Source organism: Polypterus senegalus, chromosome 18 (genome assembly GCF_016835505.1).
Source record: "Polypterus senegalus isolate Bchr_013 chromosome 18, ASM1683550v1, whole genome shotgun sequence".
Lineage (NCBI taxonomy): Eukaryota > Metazoa > Chordata > Cladistia > Polypteriformes > Polypteridae > Polypterus > Polypterus senegalus.
In genome coordinates this window covers 76,564,763-76,588,726 of record NC_053171.1, presented here as the reverse complement: position 1 = coordinate 76,588,726, position 23,964 = coordinate 76,564,763, and the positions used below count along the sequence as shown (strand labels likewise).

The window sequence follows — 23,964 nt, the reverse complement described above, 5'->3', positions numbered from 1 at the left end:
AGCTGGAAACATCATTGGAACGTCTCTTCCGCCACTGCAGGACATCTTCCACAGACGCTGCATCAAAAGGGCCTCCTGCATCGTGCTCGACCCCTCTCATCCTTCACACGGACTTTTCACGCTCCTTCCTTCTGGCAGACGCTTCCGCAGCATCAGGTCTCGGTCTTCCAGGATGCGTGATAGCTTCTTCCCACAAGCCATAAGACTCATGAACTCACTCCCAGCCATCACACTTCCTCTTCCTACCTCTTCGCCTTTTTCTAGTTCTAACTTTATTTAAAAACTCTTAAACTTTATTTAAATGCATATTGCACATTCTCTAGTTTAAAATGTGTCACTTATTTATTGTCTATTTCATATGCCTATTTATTCTATATCCTCTGTTATGCTGTTCTGTTTGTCTAAACTGGAAACCTGGAGTCACATCGTCTCGTCTCTCTATGTACCTGTACAGTGTATAGCAGAGATGACAATAAAGTTGACTTTGACTTTTTTTTGGCATACGGACAAAAGCGGAAATGGCATTCGCACAGATTTTTTTGTGCATAAGCACAACTTCCACGTTCTTCCGCTACATAAATCCTGGTCAGCGTAAAAAGTAACGCACATGCACACACTTGCTGTTCCGCCCCGTCTACTCCCAGAATTATGCCTTTATGAATATGCAAATCAACATTAATAGCCCTTAAGCTCAGTGTTCTGTGAAAAGGCAATGGCAAAAGCACGGGGGAAAATAGAAGAATTTCAGCGAATACCAAGTGGATGCAAGGAAAAACATACTATTTGTTAGTTTAAACAGTGGTATAAACAACAAAAGGAAGTTGATCGAGTGACATAGAGTGTTGGAGAAACTCGAAAGCTCAAGTTCATAAAGTCACACAGTGCCTGAAATAAAAAAAGAAGTTGTCAGATATCAAAGTCACCGTGAAAAAGCGAGTCGTAGCCCACCGTCTGAGTGTCATATGAAAGCTTATTAGGGTACAGAGGGAAAAAAAAATATGTCAACTTTAATCTCAAAATTTCCACTTTAATCAAATAGTTTATTTTGGCATTAAAGTAGAACATCATAAATTTCATCTTAAAATCGTTTAATTTACTAGTTTCTCAAATCCCATTGTAACTAAAGTAGCACGTTAAATGCTTTGTTTTGTATTTGATCTTCTGTGTGTATGAATCACTATGTGCTTCCGGGCTTTCTCTTCCTTCGACAGGACACAGAATCCATTACATTCGTAATAGTACAGCTCTCTGATTAATTAAAATACTGAGATGTATACTTGATATCATTTTCATGATGAAAGGAGTTAAACCATGTTATTAAACAAGGGAACACAGTGATGCAGTGATTGTTTATGACTCACGCAAGATGCTTGCTGCACCGTGTGCGACCTTCGATAAAATAATTTATTGCAGCAGTACTGTCTCTTTCAAACTTACTAACCTCCAATTCCTCTCCTTCCTTTTCTTTCTCCAAGTAACCAATCGCCACACAATCAGCTTTGTAATATACGTTAAGGCATCTGAAAGCTTAGAACGCAGATTTTTCAAAACTTTTAAGGAACACTGAAATATCTTCGTAGTACATGTTTAATTATTCCATCCATCTATCCTTCCCTTGTAGTGCCAGTCCCAGCAAGAATACAGCACGAGACAGGAACAATCCGTGAACGGAGTGCCAGCTGCTCGCTAGCGCTGTGGCACAGTGTCCTCACATGTTTAATTATTAACAATATAGATTATTTAAATGAAGTTAAAGTTTTATCTGTATAATAAACATATTTTGCTGCATTTCATCTAAAAAATTATATCGTCATCATATGTAAATACATGCTTTATAAAGTGGCTCAGGTTGTGCAGTATAATAACAGTATTGCAAGTTTTCATTGAGGTGATTGTACTTACAAGTACAAAGCGTTCTACAAGAAGCAATTGATGGACTGATTGAGTGCGCTTATAGTTCTTGGGATGAAACGGTTTCTGAACCACGAGGAAAGGCTCAGAAACGTTTGCCGTATGCAAGCAGTTCAATAGACAGCAAGGCTGAGGCAGTATGTCCTAGATGCTGTATACCTACTGTATAATTCTGTTTCCAATCAAAGCGTTCTACAAGAAGCAATTGATGGACTGATTGAGTGCGCTTATAGTTCTTGGGATGAAACTGTTTCTGAATCACGAGGAAAGGCTCAGAAACGTTTGCTGTATGCAAGCAGTTCAATAGACAGCAAGGCTGAGGCAGTATGTCCTAGATGCTGTATACCTATAATTCTGTTTCCAATCAGCTGCTGTAGAGCGGATATAAATACTCAGAGTGGTGCAGTGAGAGTAATATGGAAAAAGATGATCCGCTGTGGCAACCCCTAACAGGAGCAGCTGAAAGAAGAAGAAAAAGCTGCAGTGAGAGTAACAACGCTAAAGCAGCTATGGTATGGTATTCAGAACAGTTTGAACATTCTGTGGACCATTATATCGTTACAGGTAAATTACTATCAGATACATTAAACTAATAAACAGTATGCAGTAAATTTCAGTGTATTTATAAAGCTGCGTCAGGGATGTGAATCTAAAAAAGAAAGGGAAATGACGCTGGAACAGTAACACTGCTTTGACGCTAGGTGCCGCCAGTTTGCAAAACCCGAGCGGAGAACTGTTGTACGCTGGGGTGGAGCTACCCTGAAAATGTGCACGGCTTTACGTGAAGTTTAGGTTTTATACAAGCGATCTGAACCTGGAAAAGTTCATACGCAACATTTTTGTCTGTGTGCACTGTTTATACATGAGGCCCCAAATGACTGGGTGAACGTGAGCCCAACTATATCTACTTGGTAGCACTCTACCTCACCCACCCTCCTTTACCCTAAGAGAGGTGACATTCCATGTCCCAAGAGTAAGTTTATGTATTTGGGTTCCAGTCTGTCAAGACCTCTGCCTCCAAACTGCTGCCTTAGTCACATCACACCAAGCCCCTCATCTTCCTACAGGCACAATAATGTGCATGACAAAAGGCATGAATTATTATATCAGAATGTTAGGAGGAATACTTTGCTTTATGCCCAAGTTAGTATGAAGCTGGAGAAAGAAAACATTTTGGTATTTAGGTAATGCATTATTGGAATAGAATCAAAAACAGAACAGATTTTTATCAGGCAGACCAAAATTGATATCTGAATTATTTGAAGTCAGTCCAACAAACAGTGTTCTGCTTTAGTACAGTGTGGACATTTTTTTTTTTTTAAACATGTCAGCTTTAGTGCATCTGAGACCACTGCATTTAAAAAGGGAGCTCCAGTGTTTGAAGTTAGTGCAGACAAGTGGTATGCTTTTGTGAAACCTTTAATGCTTAACTCGATAACAAGCTATTTTATGAGGCAGCATAAGGTTAAGGTGAATTTAGAGTGATTCCTCTGTTTTATAGCAAATGGGTTCTGGATATGCTATGGAGAGGTACTTTCAATTGGATGTTGTGGATATTTTAAGCAATGAAGCCACAGTCTACTCCCGTAGCTTTACCACCATAAGAAATTAATGAACATGAGTTCAATGGCAATCATGGGATTTGATTTAACTGTATAAGAACACTGAATTGTTCTTTTCTTGCCTGGCTTCAATTGACACAGAAAATGCTGCAGCTTACAATCTCAACACTCCATGATCATATTACTCCAATTTCAGCATCTCTCCACTGACTTCCAGTTCAATTTAAAACAAATTTCAAAAATATTTTGTTTTTTTACTTTTAAGGCCCTGCATAATTTAGCTCATGTACATGTCTAGTCTATATCTAGTCAAGGTCTATTGTGTTTTTCAAAGTCTATATTAAAGATTAAAGGTGATAAAGCATTTTCTTTGATGGCATCTAGACTCTGAAAAGGCGTACTGCTGGGCATTAGATCTTCTAATTCAGTAGCAAATTTTAAATCATATTTAAAGATGCTCTTTTATTGTATAACCCTTTTAAATGTAGTTGGTTCTTATCTTTAAATCTCATGTTTTTTTTTTACTGAAGCACTGTTTAAAACTTTTGATTTTATAATGACTTATTTTAGTTATTTCTGGTTCAATGTGAAGTACTTTATGCCATCTACCTTGAAAAGTGCTATACAAGTACAGGTATTATTATATTATAAAATATTGCTGACCTGACCTGCACGCTGACATCCAAAGGTCATGTGATAAGACAATGTATCCTTTGGGATTACTAAAGTACTGTAAATCAAATAAAAAAAAAAAAAGTACAATATATTAAACATAAGTGGAAACGTACTTGAAGTTAATTGCACATTCTTTTGTTAAAACTTTTAATATCGAAGGTCTTTGAATTTGCTATTAACACAATTAAACAACTATAAATGTGCACTTTACATCTTGTTATAATACTCTCTAAATTATTCATGCTTCGTAAGAGACATTATCAAATATTAAACTCTTTTCTCAACCTGGTTATTCCAATATTTATTTTCACAAGGATTTGAAAGAAGGAAAAAATACAAAGCAGGAACCAACCCTTGGTGGCAAATCAGTCTATTTGAAAACTCTCTCACAGTGATTTGTACTGGGCCAACTACAATGATCAAAAATTGATGGGAAAAATAAATCAATTACTTTACTATGGTTGAAGGGCAAGCATTAAACATTTATTTTATAAGCAAGCTCTGGACTTCAAATAATATTAGGCATAACACAGATTACTATAAATGACAATTTATTCACTTACTCATTTTCTAATCTGTATCTCTGGTTGAAAACGACATGGTGTTCTAGTTTATCTTTAAGTACAGTGTCTCAGAAAAGCCAAGGTAACCTGCATACAAGTTGTTGTATGAACATGGAAAATAAAAAATGTGGAAATTTTCACAAACCCCAATAATACATTGTTCGCATCTCACAAAGTCTATACTTTTCGAAAGAAGTTGCACTTAAAAAAGCAATAATTAAAACAAATGTTCGGTGATTGCAATGAAAGAGGAAGCCAAGGGAGAACAACAAAGCAGCAGATTCACTGGAAAATAGAATGAAATCCAGGATGTGGAATTACTTGCTGTTCGTTAAATAGAGCAGTTTGCAATTTATCTGAATCATTTCAAGTCAAATTGAGAATGTAACCAGAGCAAACCATATTTATCCATGGGGAAATAAACCATGACTCGTCATTCAGCTTTGGATAAAATGTTTATGAATGCAAGCAAGCCGTGTAGTCTACCAGTACAGTTTCCACGAAGCAGTGGCACCGGGACCTGGTTAGCTTCTTTCACCCACCACACATGACTTCCGCAATCTTATTTGTGCTAACAAATACCAAAGCATTTAGATAATTCAGTATAATCAATCAATCAATCATGCACGCAAAGATCTGAACAGAACAAACTACTATACCTAAGCATTAGATCTAGGCGTCTCTGTGCAGAAATGGAGCACTCGAGGGAATGGCTGGCATTTTTTTTTTAATTGTCTGCTACATATGACACTCGTCAGTATCGACTGAAGAAATTAACTTCTCAATAGGAAGGCTCTAACTATAAATGTCATCAAAACTAAAAAAAATGATACGTAACTTTAAGAGGCAAAAACCTGCACATTCACCCATCATTGTTCTGGGAGAGGAAGTAGAAATAGTCACTAAATATACAATAAATGTTTAAGAACTACCCTTGATAATAATCGTAAATTGAATACTTATACAAAAACGCACTCCAAAAGCAATCAGTGCTTATTTCTGCTCCTTAAAGTCAGACGGTTTAAAATGGATTTTACCCTTTTATAGCAGTATGCTATAGTCTGGTTTAGTAGCTTGATGAACATACATTTTGAAAAACTCCAGCAAATTCAATCCTCCAAACATCAACCGGCACAAGACACAGTATTTGCACCCACGCATCATCTCAGACTGATTTGAGAACAATTTATCTTTAAAGAGAGACCGTGGTGACCTACAATTTTCCTCTTTTTTATACTTCCAATGATGCTACTTTTAATACTTATTCACAAATAAAATAAAATGAAATACAAATAACAAAAGCTGCAAAGCAATGTTTTAAACTCAAATTCTACGTGTTTACACAAAATAGTCTTTGGACTTAAGGTTATTTTTCTTCAGGCGTATTCGTGGGCGCCCTGTTTTGGGTCTTTCGCACTGAAAGTGAGGAGCACGTGGAATGCAAGCCCTCCCTTTCTCGTTTCCTTCTATCCTTCCTGAGAAAGCGCCTGGTGCTGTTGATCTGTGCACCGATCCGGAGTGGAAGCTGTAGATTTTAAATTTTATTTTAGTTTTAAAGTTTACATCTGCTGTTTTAAATCCAGAAATGAAAGTAGTGGCGTTGATAAGGTAATGCGCTTTGTCTTTGACCGTCTGGGTTAAGTGAAATCTGTTACGTGATTGTCTAGTTTTAAAAAGAATGTCATGGTCTTCCTTTTTTCACCGAAAGAAAAACGTTTAAATTTCATCTTCCCCTCCAATGCCACTTTACATATATGTTAAAAATGTAATATTAACACTGGTATTTTCAAACGCAACCCCAGGGCATTCCTCGAGGCTGCAATATTTCATTCCAACTAGTTCCCCCATAAGGTCCTCGCCCACTTCATTTAAAATTCTACTGCCCTGTACGTTGTCAATATATTTTAACCGAACCAACTGACAGATTAGTGGGGCTTTTATGTCTACAGCGCAGAACAAATCTTCTGTTCTCATTTTTCTTGAGTGTGATGTTTGTTTTAGAAGGTTTTTGTAGAATGGGGTGATCATATATGTGTTTGTCATCATATCGCATCACTGTTAAACATTCTGTTTAAGAAATCCATGATATAAGGTCACGGTTTTGAAAAGCCCATATTTTCTCTTGCCACTATTTTGAAATAAGCAGATTTGGATAAAAGATGATTGTCAGTAATTTTATTGGAAAAGTAAAAGACATACTGATGGAAATTTTTCATCATAGGCAAGTAGCTTGCTGACTGACATAGGAACAGTGGACGTTTTTCATGTAAAAAGTTGTTAGGAACACAGGGCTGAGGCCCTCAAAGCCATATGAGTACATAATACAGTGATGTATTCACTAAGTAGAGTAATTTCTGGGACTTAAAGTTAGGACTGCAATACCAAAGAAAAATAAAATAAATAAAAACAGTACTTTTAAAGTTATATTTTACTATGAGAGTCATTAATTCTGGTTTGCACTTTTGTTGTATTATGTAATGCAAAGATTTTAAAATATGGTAATAATGTCACTTCGTAAGATAGGTTTCTTTTTGTAATACTTCGGTTAAATTATAGTAAGTCACATCTAGAGTACTGTCTTTTGATAGAAATATACTTTAAGTATATATTATACTTTCTTTAATCATTCATAAGTATAGCCCATTCTCTGTCCTGAAGGGACTGAGAATCCTCATGTAATACATTGACATAAATGTTGGCTAAATCCTGTTTAAATGTAGATCTCTGGCTTAATTAGATTTTTTTTTTTAGTTTTGGGGCACTGTAGTTCAATAATAAACCTAGACAGTGCTGTGTGCTTTTATAAGAAATGCCTGATTTGATTATAAAGACCTTATACATGTGTGAGAAATTTTTACAGTAACGCTGTATCTGGAAAAAAATATATTGAGGGATTAGTGACCGTTATAAACTTCTCAATATAGATACAACTAGCGGTGATACCTGACAAAATATTCTAAGACAATTTGCCTAAGTTATGATGCCATCAGTTAATTGATAAGATGTATCTGAAGTGCTATGTAACTAACAGAGTACTTTTCTTTATACAATATATTTTTTTTTTTTTTTTTTACAAAGGAATAATGAGATGTATGCATGTAAACACACTTGATAAACTGGTCCGGCTTGAATATGTATGTATTTTATACTGCATTGTGAGGAGTAAGAAAAAGCCAACATAATAGGGAATAAGGAGGCCACATGCTGTGGAGAGTGAAGGCAGAACCTCTGGGTTTTTCCCAGTTGATTCTGGTGTTCGTCAAGGGTGTGTTCTTGCTTTTACTGTTTTCAATGCTTGCATGACCTGGGTGTTGGTCAAGGCTTTGGGGCATCTGTTGGTGAAGAAAGATTCACTGATCTTTTGCTGACGAGGCCCTGATCAGGGCTCTCGAGAGACTGAGCAAGGAGTCTGCGCTTGCGAGTGTCCTGGATAAAAGCCAATATCCAGGCCTTTAATGAACTTTTGGACTAAGCCATCAGCAGTGTGTCTGTCTGCAGAAATGGTGTTGACCTTGTCGAGAGGTTACATTTGTGTCTCTGGTGACTCTTCCTATGAAGTCAGTAGACAGATTTGTAGAGCATGGGGGGGGTCTCTGGAAAGGGGTGTGTGGCGCTCCTGATATCTATGCAAAATCACGAAGGTCCTGGCGCTTCCTGTTTCACTATATGGCTGAGAGACATGGATGCTATATAGTGACCTGGGATGAAGGCTAGAATCCTTCAGTACTGTGTCTCTTAGGAGAATCCTTGGGTACTGCTGGTTTGACTTTGTGTTGAAAGAGCCGTTTCTCACAGAGTCCCGAATGAAACCCATTACAGGTACATGCATTGTGAGGGAGCATCAGTTACGACACTATGACCATGTGACGTGATTCCCCGAGGGTGATCCGACTCACAGGATCCTCATTGTTGAGGGCCCAAGTGGCTGGACCAGGCCAAGGGGACGCCCACGTAATACCTGGCTGCAGCAGATAAATGGTCATTTCTGGAGGGTCGGACTGGACTAAATGTCTGCCTGGAGGGAGGGTTTGCCAACCAGGATCCCAAGCTGTTTCGCCGTGTGGTGGGTACAGCAACACACTGTACTAGTGCATGCTCTCCAACCTGACTTGACCTGACCTGCTCTTTGCTGAAAAGCGACTTTCACACTGAGCTGCCAAAATAGGCACAGCAAGCACGATCTCAGCAAAATGTACAAAATTGTGGAACAACATTGTGGAAAACTGACAATATTGCAATGAAAGAATTCCCTCAAACTGTTAACAAGACTTTTTTGAGATTTGCCTTTAATCAGATTTTTAATAATAATAAATTTTGTTTATATAGCACCTTTCCCATGCTCAAGGCTCTTCATAGTATTTCAGAAAGAACAGCAGGGTATATGTAACATTGGATACAAATATTTTCTACACAGAACACTAGAACAGATAAATACAGGATATATAACACCATAACTAGAATCAAGAGAATAAAACCCAAAATACTAAGTTCAATGCTAAAAGAAAGCCTGAGCAAATAACATTATTTATGATACAACACACAGACACAAATTATCTGGACAGAGAGGCAAATTGAAAGAAGGTACAGAATGTTAGGTTAAGTTAAAGGTCTTCTTGAATAGGTGAGTTTTCATTTTTTTTTTTTTACAAAGAATTAATTGAGTCAGCAGATATAATTAATTTTGGGGGATCATTTTAGCAATCTCCATTCCTTTTTTACAGCCCTGACATCACATGTGTTCATGAAGACGTCTTGATACTCATTACTTAAAACGTGTCAGTCTCATTTTCTCCAAAAGTGGTTAAATCATCTGGCCATGAATCATGATAGAAGATTGAGAAACAACAAATGAGTGCAGACCCATGTGAGCTTTCTTGCTGTATATTATCCCTCATATTTTCAAACTGGCTCTCTAGTTCCTTGACTGTAACCTTCAACATGCAATTAAAGGTCATCTCTAAAGTTTGTGAAACTTGTTCCTTTGAGTTGGATATTCTGAAAGGGGACTCTTGTATTGCTATTACTCACAAACTTTCTACGCTTTTTAGTTTTCGGTCTGTCTGAAATCTGTGTGTTATCCTGGGGCACCACATTTTTATGCTGAACAAGTGATTCTAGCTTAGTGTGCTGCAGGAAACCCCTGCAACTCTCCGTTCCTTAATGGTCTGTCTGACATACCCTGGATTGTGAGAACACAACTGTCAATAGCTGCTACAGCTTGAGTCAAAATCAAAGAATTCTTCTGAAGGGTAACGCTTAACTTTGAGTTTTCCCCAAATAAATCATAGAGAAAATGACAGAATGCCGCAAAAGGCAATTTCTCAATTTTCTGTGCAATGTGCTTTGCTCTCCCTGTAATGTTTTTTTTGAGCTTGCAGCCAGGTGTTACATATGGTGATGCATAGCTGTACTTTGTGATCTGAGTACAGAAAAACAAAGTGCCCAGTAAATGTGGGGCAAATAACACTGGATCTTCATTGCAGCCTAAATGCACACCAATTGCTGTCAACTCACACTTTTTGGGGCTGGAATGTTTTCCTTATCAGTTTTAGTAAGTCATAGACTTTTTCAATCATTAGCTGTCCCAGTGTTCATTTTGAAAGCAGAAGACTGGGGGCACTCATTTCTCTTTGAACTGCCTTTCCCGAGGTTTCTTCCATTTTTCCCTAAAAGGTTTTTTTGGGAGTTTTTCCTTGTCTTCTCAGAGAGTCAAGGCTGGGGGGCTGTCAAAAGGCAGGGCCTGTTAAAGCCCATTGCGGCACTTCCTGTGTGATTTTGGGCTATACAAAAATAAACTGTATTGTATTGTATTGTACTCATTTCTAATGCAAAGACCTAACCAAGGGAAAAAGTGTGTTCTTGAATGGATAAAACAGAGGGGCACAGTAGACATCCTTCAAACTTTTTAAATAATTTTTGGGGAATTTTATAATTCCTGCATTAATCATACAAGCAGCAGGCAGGGGGCATGCATTTCTACAGCTGTGCTCAACAGTGCCTTTCCCGTCAAAGAATTTTTTCCCCCACAAAAAACTGTGTGAGTAAATGTTTAAGAGCAAGGACCTCATATGGTGTGAAAGTGGATTAGTACATTTATTTTAACAATCTGTCATTTAAATGTCTTTATACGGAGTTATTGGGTGTCAAGTAGTGAATTATTAATTATAATTATTACTATTATTAATATTTTTCTTCATCTGATTTTTCATGTTTTTTTGTTGATTAGCTGCCATTGAGGGATTTATTAGTCACAGAACAAATAGTGTGCACTTCAAAATGATTGAAGAAACAGCTGATAAGTGGTATTATTCAATACCATATTAACAGTTTATTATCTGTCGTCAATCACAAAGCATCCCGGTAAAACAGGAATGGCATATAATACACCTGCAACCTTAAAACACAGATGTCATGACATTGCTATGCTTGAGGAAGCAGTGGGCAGGCAGCTGCGTGTGCATGTTTACTGAATGACAGGCTGTAATTTTGTGTGGACCATATTCACCATTTGGGGTACATGGCCACCATGTCAGGCACACTGCACAGTTAGGAAAATGTACATCTGTGTGCGGCTCTTGCACCCAGCGTGGATGCGTTAAGTACGTATAAATCAGCCTTTAGTATAATACAGTTCATGAATCTCCATAATACTTATGTTAATAGCACGTCCGCCTAATTATATATAAAAAATGGATTTTGCATCTGTTACAATATAATTATTTTTTTACTTTTATTTATTTGCTTTAAATTTATTTAAAGCATGTAACATTCCATGAAATCAAGTCAAACTTGACAAAACTAAATTCAACCTTCACCTATGAGAAAGAGAGAAAGACCAACAGTCAGAGTAAAACTTTTGAGAGTAGTATAGAGGGAAAGTCTTTCTCCCCATTATTCTTATGTGCTTATTCTAAAATATTATTTATTAGATCCTGCCAGGTTTTAAAGATGTTTTAAACAGATCCTCTAAGAGAGAATTAGATTTTTTCCAATTTCAAATACTGTAGTATATAACATCAGTTACCCACTGACTTAACAGAGGTGGGTTAGGATTTTTCCAGTTGAACAAGACAAGTCTGTCTGCTATTAGTGGTGTACAAAGCAAGGGATTTAAAGAGGTACTGCAGGATTTCATTTTTATTGCAGACCAAGCTAGTGTGTGTTCATCTATTTGTGTCAGTGTCCAGGATTTTATAGCTTTTATGTTTGCCAAACAGTAATAAAATTGAAAGTTAGGTAGAACCATGCTGCCTTCTGATTTAGGTCAATGTAGGGTTGCCCTTTGGATGCATGGATATTTCGAATTTCAAATAAATGAGGACATGATTGAGTCTATTTTCTTGAAAAATGATTTATTAACGTATGTGGTGATGTTTTGAAATAGAAACAGAAGCTTAGGGAGGATATTCATCTCCCTGCTAAAAAGTAACATCTTGTTTAATTTTGTCCATTCAAACAGCAAAGTTTTGTTGAAAAAGAGTTTTGTATTTACTTGTAATGTTTACCCCTAGATATTTAAACTAATCTGCAATGATAAAAGGGAAGGCGTCCAATCTAATGCTGTTTGCTGGAGAATTGTCGCTGGCTTCTATAAATGTTGTTAAAAAAGAGGAGCTAACTTGATTGAATTTTTTATTAATATATTTCAAGTTTCAATGATTTCATTCACCACTGGCTCACTACCTAGAAATAATAATCACCAAAGCCCATTTTTGGTTGCATTTGTGACCATTTTAGGTGCATTCCGGATCCCTGAAAGGTACATTATTATTTGATACAAAACATAAACTGATTCACTTTTCAGTTAGTTTACCAAATGTGTTTTATTTTTGTTGACTTGTATTTATTTGTTGTTTCATTTTAGTACTAGATAAAAATACAGCCACAGGTGTACTCACAGTGTGTACAATCTTTTTCTTCATTGTGGTAATATCTTGGAGGTCATAATGCAATAAAGATATTCCTGTTATACAGTGATCAACGTACTGTTTTGTATGGTAATAAAATAGAAATGTTATGTACAGTATACTGTATAAATCTCCAGGTAATCTTGTTTTCCTGATTTATCCTAAAGTGTATATTTTATTTTTGGTGACTCTGGTATAAATGACTGTGCTTTAGTGCAACATATAATTAGCTGGCACTCTGTCCAATGTTGTTATGCAAAATACCCCATCGTAATTGAAAGATATGCAATATATAACAAAAGGCATAAAATGTTAATTAAAAAACAGATACCTACTTGTTTGGCTATTAGTAGAATTTTGAGTGAACGAATGTAATTAGTGAAAATTGCATATTCTTTTCTTTTAAAAGCTGTTTAGAAAAAAAATCAATAAGAACATGCTCATGTGTACTTAAAATTCTAGTATAATGACATATCTTAGCTAGGTTTTGAAACCATGAATCAGAAAAAAAAAAAATAATTAAGAGCAGATAATGACATTGAATCTATATATATAAAATTCTTTTCGCGTTTGAAACGGAAATTACGTATGACCACAGAACATATCACTTAGTTTGTGGACGCTATTTTTATATCATTTTTATGAATTGTTATTATTTGTGTGAGAGTTACTTTACTGATATTGAAAAGAAGTAAACACAAAAACGGTGATCTATCCCATAGAAGTGCGCCCCGCGTTGCCCTCTCCCAGCCCTCCTCTCTGGACTCCCAGCTCTGAGCCGTTCGCTGCCAGGCGTGTTCTGACAGAGAAGTTTAATTTATTCGTCCACGTGACTGTCGCGGAAAATGCCACATTATAACGTTTTTTTAATTGCCAGTACTTGATAGTAGAAGAGATGAGGAAAACAGCTTTGTGTCTTTCTACTTTTTAACTGCGGCGACCTGTAAACAATGTGCAGATGACACCTCAAGAGCTTCGCAGTTTTGGGCGGTGTCCTCTCTTTTCGCACTGTTTGTGACTTCGAGTGCCCCGTCGGCTCCTGGGAGAGTGTAAATCATTGCGAATGAGTGTGATCGGTGCCATCGAAGCAAACTTCTCTTTGTAAATTGCGCTTCACGACTACTTACTGTCCCTTAAGGTGAGTTCAGGTCACTAAAACCCCACAACATTCAAAGTTGCTTTTGTGATGAATTCTTTTAAGAAGGTGGAGGGTTTACATCTAAGAAGATGTACCGATCTCTTCATGTTAAGTTTTGGACTTAGGAATTGTTTGGACCTTCTGCCCGTTAAGCAGTGAAGGGCAGCGCCCAATTTCTCAGAATAATTTTTCTCTTAAATCACAGGCACGTAGTGCAAGGTTGTCGGACAGAAATTTGCTGGATCGCATAGAAAATGTAATTTCTATACCACAGCGATTGTGTAGCGCCGGTCACAAGGGATCTGCTACCGAAAGATGATCCAAATACATTTAAGCTGCTGTTAGTGTTCCTTACCTGTTGTGTTATAGCTCCTTTAAAATGTGCTTTACCCGAAAACACTCCAGTACTGCTCAATGTATCTTTACTTCTTACATGTTAACGTTTTACTGTTTAATAATTTATATACTACATTTTATTTTTTTCCCTTGCACTCAGTGAGAGAAGTCACTGGGTAATCAGCTAGTTTTATATATACAGTGGTGTGAAAAACTATTTGCCCCCTTCCTGATTTCTTATTCTTTTGCATGTTTGTCACACAAAATGTTTCTGATCATCAAACACATTTAACCATTAGTCAAATATAACACAAGTAAACACAAAATGCAGTTTTTAAATGATTGTTTTTATTATTTAGGGAGAAAAAAAATCTAAACCTGTGTGAAAGAGTAATTGCCCCCTTGTTAAAAAATAACCTAACTGTGGTGTATCACACCTGAGTTCAATTTCCGTAGCCACCCCCAGGCCTGATTACTGCCACACCTGTTTCAATCAAGAAATCACTTAAATAGGAGCTGCCTGACACAGAGAAGTAGACCAAAAGCACCTCAAAAGCTAGATATGCCAAGATCCAAAGAAATTCAGGAACAAATGAGAACAGAAGTAATTGAGATCTATCAGTCTGGTAAAGGTTATAAAGCCATTTCTAAAGCTTTGGGACTCCAGCGAACCACAGTGAGAGCCATTATCCACAAATGGCAAAAACATGGAACAGTGGTGAATCTTCCCAGGAGTGGCCGGCTGACCAAAATTACCCCAAGAGCGCAGAGACGACTCATCCGAGAGGTCACAAAAGACCCCAGGACAACGTCTAAAGAACTGCAGGCCTCACTTGCCTCAATTAAGGTCAGTGTTCACGACTCCACCATAAGAAAGAGACTGGGCAAAACGGCCTGCATGGCAGATTTCCAAGACGCAAACCACTGTTAAGCAAAAAGAACATTAGGGCTTGTCTCAATTTTGCTAAGAAACATCTCAATGATTGCCAAGACTTTTGGGAAAATACCCTGTGGACTGATGAGACAAAAGTTGAACTTTTTGGAAGGCAAATGTCCCGTTACATCTGGCGTAAAAGGAACACAGCATTTCAGAAAAAGAACATCATACCAACAGTAAAATATGGTGGTGGTAGTGTGATGGTCTGGGGTTGTTTTGCTGCTTCAGGACCTGGAAGGCTTGCTGTGATAGATGGAACCATGAATTCTACTGTCTACCAAAAATCCTGAAGGAGAATGTCCGGCCATCTGTTCGTCAACTCAAGCTGAAGCGATCTTGGGTGCTGCAACAGGACAATGACCCAAAACACACCAGCAAATCCACCTCTGAATGGCTGAAGAAAAACAAAATGAAGACTTTGGAGTGGCCTAGTCAAAGTCCTGACCTGAATCCAATTGAGATGCTATGACATGACCTTAAAAAGGCGGTTCATGCTAGAAAACCCTCAAATAAAGCTGAATTACAACAATTCTGCAAAGATGAGTGGGCCAAAATTCCTCCAGAGCGCTGTAAAAGACTCATTGCAAGTTATCGCAAACGCTTGATTGCAGTTATTGCTGCTAAGGGTGGCCCAACGAGTTATTAGGTTCAGGGGGCAATTACTTTTTCACACAGGGCCATGTAGGTTTGGATTTTTTTTTCTCCCTAAATAATAAAAACCATCATTTAAAAACTGCATTTTGTGTTTACTTGTGTTATATTTGACTAATGGTTAAATGTGTTTGATGATCAGAAACATTTTGTGTGACAAACATGCAAAAGAATAAGAAATCAGGAAGGGGGCAAATAGATAGATAGTTTTTCACACCACTGTATCTATCTACAGCCTCAAGTCTTTTTGAATATGATGCCACAATCTTGGCACACCTATCCTTGGCCAGTTTCGCCCATTCCTCTTTGTAGCACCTCTCAAGCTCCATCAGGTTGGATGGGAAGCGTCAGTGCACAGCCATTTTAAGATCTCTCCAGAGATGTTCAATTGGATTCAAGTCTGGGCTCTGGCTGGTCCACTCCAGGACATTCACAGAGTTGTCCTGAAGCCACTCCTTTGATATCTTGCCTGAGTGCTTGGGGTCGTTGTCCTGCTGAAAGATGAACCGTCGTCCCAGTCTGAGGTCAAGAGCGCTCTGGAGCAGGTTTTCATCCAGTATGTCTCTGTACATTGCTGCAGTCATCTTTCCCTTTATCCTGACTAGTCTGCCAGTTCCTGCCGCTGAAAAACATCCCCACAGCATGATGCTGCCACCACCATGCTTCACTGTAGGGATGGTAGTGGCCTGGTGATGAGCGGTGCCTGGTTTCCTCCAAGCGTGACGCCTGACATTCACACCAAAGAGTTCAATCTTTGTCTCATCAGACCAGAGAATTTTGTTTCTCATGGTCTGAGAGTCCTTCAGGCAGGTTGCCTTGTGCCTTTTACTAAGGAGTGGCTTCCGTCTGGCCACTCTACCATACAGGCCTGATTGGTGGATTGCTGCAGAGATGGTTGTCCTTCTGAAAGGTTCTCCTCTTTCCACAGAGGACCTCTGGAGCTCAGACAGAGTGACCATCGGGCTCTTGGTCACCTACCTGACTAAGGCCCTTCTCCCCCGATCGCTCAGTTTAGATGGCCAGCCAGCTCTAGGAAGAGTCCTGGTGGTTTCGAACTTCTTCCACTTACGGATGATGGAGTCTACTGTGCTCATTGGGACCTTCAAAGCAGCAGAAATTTTTCTGTAACCTTCCCTAGATTTGTGCCTCGAGACAATCCTGTCTCGGAGGTCTACAGACAATTCCTTTGACTTCATGCTTGGTTTGTGCTCTGACATGAACTGTCAGCTCTGAAACCTTTATATAGACAGGTGTGTGCCTTTCCAAATCATGTCCAATCAACTGAATTTACCACAGGTGGACTCCCAATTAAGCTGCAGAAACATCTCAAGGATGGTCAGGGGAAACAGGATGCACCTGAGCTCAATTTTAAGCTTCATCACAAAGGCTGTGAATACTTATGTACATGTGCTTTCTCAATTTTTTTATTTTTAATAAATTTGTAAAAATCTCGAGTAAACATTTTTCATGTTGTCATTATGGGGTGTTGTGTGTAGAATTCTGAGGAAAAAATGAATTTAATCCATTTTGGAATAAGGCTGTAACATAAAATGTGGAAAAAGTGATGCGCTATGAATACTTTCCAGATGCACTGTATAAGGATTAAAAGGATAGATTAGCACTAGCTTGCTTTCTTAAATATTTTTTTAACCATTGATTGTACTACATTTGTTACATTATAAAAATTAAAGGTATTTTTAAACAGTATGACACACACAGGAATAATTAACACAGTACTAGCCCTTTTTATTTGGTTTTATTTGGTTTGTACAAAACTGTTGACTACTTTAGCAAAACATATATTTGCAGAGCAGTCACCAGAACTGCTGAGCTTAATAAATGTTGGTGAGTTATAGTGGAAGATAAGTAGTATTTTTGACCCTTTAACTGTAAGTTCGATGCACAGCCAATCTCAGGATTCATTTTATGATGGTAGTGGACTGTCTCATGTTTGTACATCATCACAACAAGAAGTAACAGATGCAGCTTTTTTCCTGAATGTACTTTTGACACATCACTCATCAGGTGCTCACACCTGTTTTCTCTATGCACTGTTAGCTTCCTCTCTTCATGTTTTGTTTTTCATTTTCTGGTGCATATTCACGTTTCATGGTAGTCTTTCTTAGAGGTGAGTTAAGAACTTTTCTAAACAACAGTTTATGACAGAGAAAACCACCAAGTCCACTGGTAGAACATTGTACTCCTGAATTCCCTCAGGCTGAGCAAAATTTTTACAGTCTGAAATAACTTTAATATTGTGATTACATCTGACATCAGCCAAAAGAGAACATTTGAGCCTAAAAGGCTGAAATCTGTTTTCAATATTGGACAGTACAAACATCCAGGGGGATGAAACATTTCTGTAAGCTCTGGACCCTTTGAAATATAGAGTGTCCTCAATAATGTTTGGAATAACTACACATTTTCCTTAATTTATCAATTCAAATAATTCAGACATGATTAAAGTGAACATTGCAGACTTTAATTTGCCTACATTTCTGCCATACCATGTTACAGTTACAGGGCAATAACTGTAAAAATCAAGAAATGCTCAGATCGGATTCAGATAGAACATTTTTATTTTTTGCAAGAGTGACAGAAGCCTTCTTATATTCAAAGAGATAAAGGAAAAGTGCACTGTGAGGTCAAACTGCCCATGGAAAGAAAACAATCTTGGTTCAAATGTGAGAAATTCTAGTTACAGTTGCCAATACTGAATTGGCACACAATTAGTTTGCATACTGTTTTCTTGCAAAAACAAAGTTGGAGTACTGAGGAACTGTGTTCCAATACAGTCCTTTTTTATTCACAGATGTAATGAATCTGTGACATCTGTGATGTACTGAATCTGTACTGACTTCTAGTTTTGGTTTTGCTAGCTTGTTAGTTTTTTTCTATCCTTGAGATGTACTGCAGAACTAAGCTTCTAATTCTATACTTTGAAATTCTGTTCTTTAACTTTCATGGTGTTCATTCCGAAGTGTTAAAGATATGTATGTAGTTTTGCTTAGCATAAATGTGTTGTGTCAATAATAGTAATTGATCATTTATGTTTAATTTGATTGTTTGTAAAACGTGTAGGAATTCTTAGCCTCAAGTTATATAAAGGAGACTGACAGTTACATGCACTATAATATGGTAAGAAACAGCAAAAATTGATTACTTTTTCTGGGTAATGTGCTTGGCTTATTCCAAAATGCTGGCCTGAAGAATTCTTCAGTGTTATACAAGGAATTATGGAGTAATGTGATAAAAATTAGAGAAATTCTATATTCTCAAATCAGTCTCAAATATTAAATATATTCCACTAGTCTCCTGTTATCAGAAGTACACTGCTGCCCTTAATAAGCCTTTAGCAAATTATATTCCTCCCTCAAAATTGTTTCTCAGGATGTGTTCTATTACCATTTGAATTCCATATCCACATATTCAAGTAGAACATTTATTGAAATCCAATTTCTACTTTAACCATAAGGTTTTTTTTTTGTTTTAATAAGATTTTGGAATAATTTTCTCTCTTGGCGCCATGAAAGAGCTTTCTTCAGAGTTCTCACACCATTAACATCATTTTTACTGTCTCTAGAATACATTTTATTATATATAATTAATAACATAATGTTATCAAACCTACTTAATCCAGCTGAGGTTCTTGAATTGGGGCATTCTAGGTAGGAACCGACTTTGGACAGAACGTAGTCTACCTAAGTAATTGCAGTCAAGGCCATACATGTGTTTGTAGTCGCAGTACTGCAACTAGGTGAGGTATGAGCATCCTGACTCAACCATGCTCGACTGCCTTCTGTTATCAGCTTTTTTTTTTTTGCACAAAAAAAGAATCAATTACTTATTTATTAACTTTCTGTAATTTAAGTCTCAGCACATATTTCAAAATGTTCATTATGAACCCCTTTTAATCAGATTATTTTACATTAGAGCTTTAAATGGTAAGATGTTTTTAAATAGTAAGATGCTAGTCTTGTTACTGATAGAAATTTTTATTTCAGTGAAATGTGACTTAGTGGTAATTAAGTAGTTGTATTAATTAAATAGATTTATTCATTGTGTTCATCAAGGAGAAAGGTGTTGCCTTGGAAAATATTTTTGGGCAGTGTAAACTGTAAAAAGATGTAACTTGGTAGTTTTGCTTCTTTTCAATATTTTTTGCCGTTATTAAAAGTAGACTGTCTGCCCTATCACTAACCATTTATTGTGCACCAAAATACTGTTAAACACCTTCTTTGTTGATGAATTCCAGGTGTATAATCTATAATAATAGCTAGTGATAATTTTCCAACAGTAGCTAATTTTGATTTTCATATACTGTAGATAATTTCAATTTTCATATACAGTAGATAAATTCGTTTGACTCCAAGGCAAGGGAGGTTATACGCCTTGTATTTTCCGTTGGTTGTTGTCATCACATTACCCATCCAACACATAAGGGTGGTCGGCTATCCTAGGTTAGCTTTGGTAATACTGAAGAAACTTTAAACTGATGTAATAGAAAGCCTAGACATTTTCATTTCAGAACATTATTGAATTTTATTTGACATAACAATATCTGTAAGTAAAAGTCAAAAAAAAAATTTTAAGAGGCATTATTTTCATATGGTGGTTGCTTCTACATTTTTTGTAACATGTAATGGTCAGCCAGAATTTAATAGTTTTTCTAATTTATTTAGCTGATGGATAATTTTAATTCTATGTTGAAGGCCACACCTGTCCTAGAAGTTTCGTGGATGAATGGATGTTGTGTTTCACAGGACACAAAGGACTAAATTTATTTATAAAACACAAGAAAGTTATCATAGACTTCATGATTGTTTTTGGATTCACAGTGGTTGAGGATGATGTTCAGCTGTTTTTGGCATAGTCTAAAAGCATTAGTGTACTTTGAAGATAACACAGATTTTTATGAAACCAGATTTCTAACTTAACTGGGTTACTCAACTTATCCTGGTTGTGCATGTATAGCTTTTCTTTATGCCTTACACTAATAACAAAATCCTCAATGAATTCCGGTGTTGATCCCTGAACTTAGTAGGCAAAAGTGTGAATCTGCTCATTGATATGTTTTTTGATGTGTTGTGTCTTGCATACCTTGGTGGAGTGTGTACAATTCTCACAGGTCAGCCTCAAAATAATACCCAAAACACATGGCTACAGCTACATTGACATTGAAAGGAAATTATAAAACAACAATTAAGAAGAATAATTGTGTGCATTTTGCTGGTGGAACATGCTCACTGGAAAATAGGTTCAGGCCAATGCTAGCCTTAACCACAAAACAGGTCGAAGAGAGCAAAATACTTGAACGTTAGAGATGAAGAATTACTTGGTGTAGCTCTTAATTCTGCTTTAACTTGGGACATTTAGTACTGGCAACTGGGTAATTATATGATGATTATCTTTATCAGAACAAGCATCTCTGTCGCAATTTGAATATGGCCAAATGTTTAGTCTTTGCTGAGTTTTTGGCTTATCAGCTGTGCCCATATGGCATGGATTGGAGAAGACGTTCAAAGGCTGGATGGCTTGAGGATTTCAAATATGCCACTAGTCAGGTATTAACTTGTGAAGACACAGTAGATAACAGCAACCGTGTATAATGCTTACCTCGTTTTTATCATTCTGGTTAAATAGCACGTATAACTTTTGTCAAATAAGTAATATATTCCTCTATACTTCTGTCTTTCTACTGGAATCAGAAATTACAGGAATTTCTAGCCCTGCAGATACAGTATAGCTATGTTTTGAATTTTTTCTCTAGATTTTTATATTTCAGTAAGCATTGTTCTGTAGCACATTTAGTGTCAAGTATTCCCAGAACAACCTGCAATACTTTAATAAATTCAAATTCAACTGTATTGTCATGTAAACATAATACAATGAAATTCTTACTTTTATTTCTTATCAGAATACTGACAGTAAAGCAATGCCAACAAACAGACATGTATGTGCCACGTTTATAAATGCACTGTGAATCTGTACAGTATGTGATGTATAATTTGTAACTAAAGCAAAACTAATATACACCTTTGTATAACAAACTGAAACATATACCACAGTAATGTACTAATTATTGGTTATATTTGCTGTAGGATTCACTTCGCTAGGAGGAATTGGGGAGAATGTGCCATTTAAAAAAAATGTAAAAGTGTGTCATTTTAGGAGTCCTTAATGGTTCCTTCATTTGCATGGTATAACACCTGTTTTGGCTCTAATATTAACCATTGCTTCTATGACTTCCTTCTCTGCGGTTTATAGTTTGATTGATAAATAAATGTAGTACATGTTTTCATGGCAGTCAACCTCCATGTAAACCAGGAAATTGTGTTTCCTTATGTTTTGTACATAGTGATTGTAATACTTCTACCAGTACAATTATTAAATGTCACTAAGATCACTCTAAGGATTGAATTGCATGTCTACAGTCAGCTATATGAAATCATTTTATATTTCTGCTAGGGCTGGGCAATATGGCCAAAAATGTTGTTATAAAATATTTTTCCTTATAATTGGTAATTTATTACATTATTTTCTGATTTAAATGTATTTTAAACCCAGTAGAAACCAAAAAGTGTATTGTTCCACTGCAATATGCAATACCAATTAACTTATAAAAATTGAACTTCACTAAGTATAAATAAAATAGCAAATAAAAATCTTAATTGTATTGACTTTTTAGGAATTGCTATCACATTCAATAATTGTTTGAGTGTAATATGTTGCAAATATTTTTAGGCTTGAGGTTAACACCTTTAGTCAACTCAAATAGGAGTAAAAGTGAACATAAACAACAAAATGACAACTATAGAATATTAACTTCATATTGTGAATAATAGAGTTATTGTCGTATTTACAAGTTTTTGGCTATACATTCTAATCTTTTGACTGTCATTGTCTGCAGAATGCTCTGTGCCAGGAATCATCCTTGCCACCGTGTTGAAAATGCAATCTGAAGAGCAGCTGGTGGCAGGGATGCGCAGGCACTGTTTCGACAGAAGAGTTAAAGGATGATTTGTGGATCCACCACTTTTGTGTACAATAGAGCCAGATATAGCTAACATTAGAAAAAAAAAAAATGGATATACTTAAAGCATACAGTATATAGTATAGCACAGTAAAAAGAAAAATAAACGTTTTAGCTTCAAATGAAAAGGTGCTGTTTGTATCGTCAGAAATATGGACATTTTAAGGTAATTTAATTAATTTGATTAATATAAAGCTATATTAATTTAATTAAAATGAAGTGAATATGCTGTGGTTATTTTAATTTTAAAGTGGGCATAAATTAGTTACCTCTGGTTTGCTGTGGGATGTTTGCTTAACATTGAAGGACAAAACTATCTTGGTTTAAGGGAGAAACAAGATGTGTTCCCTGTTAGCATAAAGCAAAGTCTGATGAACATGTGTGTGCTTGCATTAATTCTGGAAATGTTGTAGTCGTAAAAGCTTTGTGCAGCTTATTCAATACTTCATTGACAGCTGTGAGATATGGCAAATTAAATGAATAAGCATATAACCTAATTGAACATCATGATCTGGCTGAAGCAGTCCAAGATATATTGGGACAGGTTGGAGTGGTCAAAGTGTCTTCTGGAGTTAATTATTTAGAGAAAGTTTGTGACATTTGTAAGTATGTAGCGTGCACACACTGCAGATTTTATGAGATGTCACTAATTATTTAAAATAATGTATGTTCTAATCTTTCCAACAGTTAAACTGTTTTTCAAGTATTACTGTGTATTATATACATAGCAAAAAGTTACATTATCTAATTAAATCTTTTTTTTTTATTAGCATAGAGATGAACTTTAAAGCTGATTAATGTAAAGCTGAAAATTGCATGAGAGAGATCTTTAGCTTTTATAAATACAAGAAGGTTAAAGTAACGCTTTTATAGCACCAAGATGCTACTCACTTATTTCTGTCTGACTTCTTAGCACAGTGGTCTTATGTCTATAGCACCATTTTTTATTCAATTTTTTCAAAATTCTCCTGCTGCTGGAAATGTTCAAGCAATGAGTTTGAACTGTATACAAAAAGTCAAAGTGTCTTCATTTTAAAAACTTCAAAGTAAATTAAGTAATTCAAAGTAAAACATTTCCCATAAAATTCATACTACACCCACAATATCTTGTTGTTTAAATTGTTTTCAAGTTTATATTGTTACATTTATGTTTTTTTAAGCTACTGTACGAGTTTGCATATCAACAACACATGCATTCAGAAAACTATTCTTCTACTGTATGTCTTTCCATTTGCAAATCTATATTTCTGA

General features: G+C 36.4%; 1 protein-coding gene across 1 annotated transcript in view; it reads left to right on the top strand.

Annotated features, from left to right (window-relative positions):
• The first annotated feature begins 6,151 nt into the window (after window positions 1-6,151).
• Window positions 6,152-23,964, top strand: part of dph6 (diphthamine biosynthesis 6) — a 400,161-nt gene continuing 382,348 nt past the window's right edge. The window contains exon 1 of the mRNA XM_039741254.1: window positions 6,152-6,319. Coding sequence (XP_039597188.1) covers window positions 6,297-6,319 — 23 coding nt within the window. The 5' untranslated portion in view covers window positions 6,152-6,296. The remainder of the gene's footprint in view (window positions 6,320-23,964) is intronic.